This window comes from Mastacembelus armatus, chromosome 6 (assembly GCF_900324485.2).
Source record: "Mastacembelus armatus chromosome 6, fMasArm1.2, whole genome shotgun sequence".
Taxonomy (NCBI): Eukaryota; Metazoa; Chordata; class Actinopteri; order Synbranchiformes; family Mastacembelidae; genus Mastacembelus; species Mastacembelus armatus.
In genome coordinates this window covers 18,679,341-18,685,279 of record NC_046638.1, presented here as the reverse complement: position 1 = coordinate 18,685,279, position 5,939 = coordinate 18,679,341, and the positions used below count along the sequence as shown (strand labels likewise).

General features: G+C 36.7%; 1 protein-coding gene across 1 annotated transcript; it reads right to left on the bottom strand.

Annotated features, from left to right (window-relative positions):
• Positions 1–1,468: 1,468 nt before the first annotated feature.
• On the bottom strand, positions 1,469–3,913 carry LOC113133183 (probable polypeptide N-acetylgalactosaminyltransferase 8). Its single transcript, XM_026311804.1, is given in 9 exon segments — positions 1,469–1,569; positions 2,384–2,546; positions 2,770–2,835; positions 2,837–2,899; positions 2,901–2,939; positions 3,045–3,137; positions 3,224–3,361; positions 3,529–3,714; positions 3,866–3,913. Coding segments are annotated over 8 exon segments (747 nt in total). The 5' UTR covers positions 3,908–3,913; the 3' UTR covers positions 1,469–1,569; positions 2,384–2,426.
• Between the last annotated feature and the right edge of the window lie 2,026 nt (positions 3,914–5,939).

Genomic DNA, 5,939 nt, shown 5'->3' with positions numbered 1-5,939 from the left:
TCAAGACCATTATGGTTCAGGATCATTTATGATCTACTATAATTTACTCTACGCTCTGATCGAATATTTTCAATTCATTCCTGTGCAGGTGGTCACATAGCTGCTTGGCAACAGCTTTCTCAAGGCTTTCCTCTCCGCAGTCACTAAGTGATGCTCATGAGGGATTTGTTGGGTTTCTTTGTAAAGTGCCTTGAGATGATTTCTATTGTGATTTAGTTTGGTTGGTTTGGTTTGATTTGCAAATGAAGTGCTGCAAATTCAATGACTACGTATCTTAAGCTCTTCATTGCATGAGAATTTAAAGCTAGTTTATGTTCTTGCCTAATTGCTAAGTAACTGTAAATAGTCCTTCACTTTTATTACCATTTTACTTATTGTAGCTTCTAGTGGTGCTAATGAGAGATCAACAAGCTACACTTGGTTGGACTAAGCTTCAGTTGGAGGTGGACTGATTGATTGATTGATGATAGGTATCACGTAAGGAGTTTTTACAGAGGATAGACAGTATTCAACAGAGAGGCAACACTATAACAACAGATTGGCCATGAAAGACATTTAGACCACTTTTATATTTTGAAAAGCTGTCTGAGAAAATGCTATTTTTGTGGAAATAATGAGAAATTGTAACTTTTGTAAACATATTTATATTTAGGCACCCACAGTAGGTATTTAATGACAAAATCCTGGATAAGCAGAGATCTGTTTTCTTGTTGGCTCAGACTTAGCCCCCGACCAGAAAAGGAAGAGATGGATGAAATGGTGGAATCGATTAAGGAGTCAGTCAGTCAGTGATGGAAGTGGTGGAGGAGACAGTGAAGGAAGCAGTGGAGGAAAGATTTGAGGAGTCAGTAAAGGAGACTGTTAAAAAGTAAAGTGCATTAAGTGGAGCAGCTACCTATAAGTGTAACTCTAAAAGTGAATAGCAATAACCAAACAGCCATTCTTCACTGTAGGCACCACCAGGTCCACCAGTACTGCCATGGTAAACATTTAAAAACACATATGGGATATTAATGGGTTTTTGTACTGCAGCCTACTTTTAATTATTGTTTTTAATCACTGGTATTAACTGCATGCTATATATTCATGTGTTGATTCTGTAATTATTTTACAAATTCTATATTCAGTATGTTTTTTGTTTATATTTCCAATCATGACCAGCTGGTGGTAGCTGAATTGTGTATTAGAAAAGCTGGAATAATGTAAAACATTACTCTCACTTGGAGTAAGTTAACCGAAGTTAAATTGTAAGTTGGATAAATGCAAACCCCAAACCGAGAAGTACTGAAGTTATTTATTGTTATTTATCTTCTACTCATACAAAAATTTAGAACTTGCAAATAGACAATGAGATTTTACTAAATGTTCTTCCTTATGTGACTTTTTTTGCTTTAAATTCAATTCAATTCAATTCAATTCAATTCAATTTTATTTGTATACTGCCAAATTACAATACAATCATCTCAAGGCACTTTACAAAAAAACCCCAACAAATCCCTTATGAGAAAGCACTTGGTGACAGTGGAGAGGAAAAACCTCCAGAAGAACCAGGCTCCGTTTTGTGGCAATCTGCCTCAACCGGTTGGGGTGAGTGAATAGAGGAGAGACAAAAGAACAGCATGTTAAAGTCGTGTAAATGTTAAAGTCCTTTGACTTGATGGTTTGATATGAACTGCAAGTATGAGGAAATGAACCAGCTGTCTGACAGCTTCTGCAAACTCAACAGGAAGGGAGAAACAGAAACTCAGTCTAAAAACAGTCTAACTCAGGTTAGTTTCAAAGTGTAAGTTACAATGGTGACTGATTACAAGTTTAAATGATTTCTGTTTCTGAAACAGTTTCCTTCAACTCAGAGTTAAACTACTCTGAGTTTTCACTAAACCTTCTTTCTGGAATACCCCCCAGGTAAAAATACACTAACTAAATGAACACAGGTGAAAACAGTCAGATATTTATTTATTTTTGACAAATCATTCCAGCACATTATTTAAAAGACAGTGGACATTTTTGGTCTTGACCCAGGCTTCCCTGATGTTGACAGCTCTGCTCCACATGCTCAGTTAATGGACATTCAGATGCCAAAAGAACATTTACCATCAGTTTAGGCTTAAGTATTCATATTTTTCACTTATGTAATAAATGTTTAATAAGGTAAGCAGTTGATCGAAAATGTCATAATAAAAATTATTTATAGCTTTAATTTGACAAATAAGAAGATTTGCAAAATGTTTTAAAGGAGTCCCTTTCACTTAAGAATTAAAAAATTCAGTTATTTGTTTTTTCACCCAAGTAACAGAAGAATCAAATAATTAAAATACTCATATAACAGTTGTCACACTTGACTGACTACATTTCCCATATTGTGGTATGGTTAACCACTGACCTATGAGCTGAGAAGTGCACTTGTTGTTGCCCACACAGATGTTTTAAAAGGCTTTGATTATGTTTTGGATTTCCCATCTTTGGCCAGAGCATTCCTGTATTAGAAGTTTTCCCTTTATAATCTCCAGACATCTTTTTGTCTGTCTGTTCTTCAGTTCTTTACCCTAGAAAAGAGAAAGGTGTCAAAAATACTGTGGTGCAGTATTTGATCTTTTCATACTGACACAGCCACAGTAAAGACTTTTAAGCTATATGGTCAACTACACCTAAACTAAACTATGCTCTAATTGCAGAGAGGCAACAGACACTTTGTTGACCCTTTTATTAACGTACATATTTCTTCAGCATTTTCTGTGACATCAATATACGACTTGTATTTTATATTACCTGAGTGAAGTCCCAGTATATCCCCATTCCTTTCTGCAAAGCCTCTTTGCAATTGTAAAGGCCGGCTCAGTTTCTTATTGCCGGGGTCACTTAGACACCTGTTGTCACTGTTCTTGTGGGACTTGATGCCGGCCGATGTAGAGCTCACCGTTTGCACGATAATAAGTAAACTAAAAAGAGAAAAAGGTCAGAAGGTAGATTGCGCAGTAGAAAGACAAGGATTCTGATGATCTAATATAATCATCTTAAGAAAACCCCTTAGCTACATAACTTACCTGAGGTCCATAATAGTGGCAAGGGTAGGCGATGGGTGTGTGACCTGGTACTGGACCTTGGTCTAAACACATGCTGGCATTAAGATTCTTCATCTGTCAGTGGGGGTAATGAGGCTTGTTGTCAGTGAAACTTGTCATGAACACCCACCCCCCAGTACCAGCACTTTAACTCAACTTACTCCTCCATAGGCAAGCAGGTTGTCCCAGGGATCTAACTTAGGATACACATTTTCCAGGTACCATTTAAAAGGTTTACATTTTAACCTCTCTCTGAGTTTTTTCCTCTCAGAGATATCTCCTATGTCAATTCCATGATTCTGCAGAGGCAAAGATTTTTACTATTATTTTACTTAAATTTAAGTTATTATTTACAGTCAGTCATAAGTATCTACTTACAAGAAAAGCTTTAATTATTTATCTCTTGACTATCATGCAGTGTGTAAGTTTCATGTCATAAGAGGATATCATCATTTTTGCTCAGTACCTCAAATGGCAATTTCCAAGCCAAGTTGACGTTGTGTTTGTACTCATCCATCCAGACTTCTGCTACTCTCAGAGCATTTCTCTTCATGGCATGAGTCAGATCTCGCATGTAGGGTTTGTGGAGTCTTTCAATGTGAGCGATCTTGGAGCATGGGACTACTTCAATACTGCCTCCACATGTCCACACCTATTTGAGTTACAATGTACTCTTTTCACTTATCCTATTCATTAAAATGGACTACACATAAGAGCACATAACCCTCTGTAAAACCATAACACACTGGGACTCTTCAGATTTTGTTAGTGAATTTAGTATTAAATATGCAACGTTAACTTACACGAATTCCCAGCTCAACATTTTCTCCACCATACACCTTCATTCCTTCATCAAGGACTCAATTTCCCCGAGAAACTTCTATCAGCAACCATTATTCCATGACAGATGGGCTCCTGAGGAGACAGATGAAAACTGTTACCACTGTGCCATTTAAAAACATTCATCATTTCCTATACCTGCCTATGCCTATTTAGACTCACAGGATTGCTGGAGCCTATCATTTCAAAACAATTAATAAGACCATGACATTATATTTATTCATAATCAGAAGACTGATTTAACTTACTTCCCAGGCAGTGACCCATCGTTGACCTTGTAGTACTCGGGTGAAAAACTCTCATACATGCACCACAAAGCCCAGTCGAAAGCATGTGCTGCTGGACTGTACTTAAAAACCCTGAGGTCATCAAAGTTGACTCTGTCAAATACAGGGGACACCACCACTGTTCTGTCGCCTTTAATCTGTGTAAGCAGTGGTTCAGCCCTGCATAAAGGCAAAAGAAGAGAAGCATCATTGCAACAACTTCTTTGATCTGAAACTCCACACAGTGCTTTTCTGTGTGTCATTTTCTTTGTTGAATAAATAATGATGAGACCGTTCATTTAAAATTTCCATCCCTTTGTGCAACATGACTTATGACCACACATCTGCTGTTTCTTTGTAAAGTGCCTTGAGATGATTTCTATTGTGATTTAGTTTGGTTGGTTTGGTTTGATTTGCAAATGAAGTGCTGCAAATTCAATGACTACGTATCTTAAGCTCTTCATTGCATGAGAATTTAAAGCTAGTTTATGTTCTTGCCTAATTGCTAAGTAACTGTAAATAGTCCTTCACTTTTATTACCATTTTACTTATTGTAGCTTCTAGTGGTGCTAATGAGAGATCAACAAGCTACACTTGGTTGGACTAAGCTTCAGTTGGAGGTGGACTGATTGATTGATTGATGATAGGTATCACGTAAGGAGTTTTTACAGAGGATAGACAGTATTCACAGAGAGGCAACACTATAACAACAGATTGGCCATGAAAGACATTTAGACCACTTTTATATTTTGAAAAGCTGTCTGAGAAAATGCTATTTTTGTGGAAATAATGAGAAATTGTAACTTTTGTAAACATATTTATATTTAGGCACCCACAGTAGGTATTTAATGACAAAATCCTGGATAAGCAGAGATCTGTTTTCTTGTTGGCTCAGACTTAGCCCCCGACCAGAAAAGGAAGAGATGGATGAAATGGTGGAATCGATTAAGGAGTCAGTCAGTCAGTGATGGAAGTGGTGGAGGAGACAGTGAAGGAAGCAGTGGAGGAAAGATTTGAGGAGTCAGTAAAGGAGACTGTTAAAAAGTAAAGTGCATTAAGTGGAGCAGCTACCTATAAGTGTAACTCTAAAAGTGAATAGCAATAACCAAACAGCCATTCTTCACTGTAGGCACCACCAGGTCCACCAGTACTGCCATGGTAAACATTTAAAAACACATATGGGATATTAATGGGTTTTTGTACTGCAGCCTACTTTTAATTATTGTTTTTAATCACTGGTATTAACTGCATGCTATATATTCATGTGTTGATTCTGTAATTATTTTACAAATTCTATATTCAGTATGTTTTTTGTTTATATTTCCAATCATGACCAGCTGGTGGTAGCTGAATTGTGTATTAGAAAAGCTGGAATAATGTAAAACATTACTCTCACTTGGAGTAAGTTAACCGAAGTTAAATTGTAAGTTGGATAAATGCAAACCCCAAACCGAGAAGTACTGAAGTTATTTATTGTTATTTATCTTCTACTCATACAAAAATTTAGAACTTGCAAATAGACAATGAGATTTTACTAAATGTTCTTCCTTATGTGACTTTTTTTGCTTTAAATTCAATTCAATTCAATTCAATTCAATTCAATTTTATTTGTATACTGCCAAATTACAATACAATCATCTCAAGGCACTTTACAAAAAAACCCCAACAAATCCCTTATGAGAAAGCACTTGGTGACAGTGGAGAGGAAAAACCTCCAGAAGAACCAGGCTCCGTTTTGTGGCAATCTGCCTCAACCGGTTGGGGTGAGTGA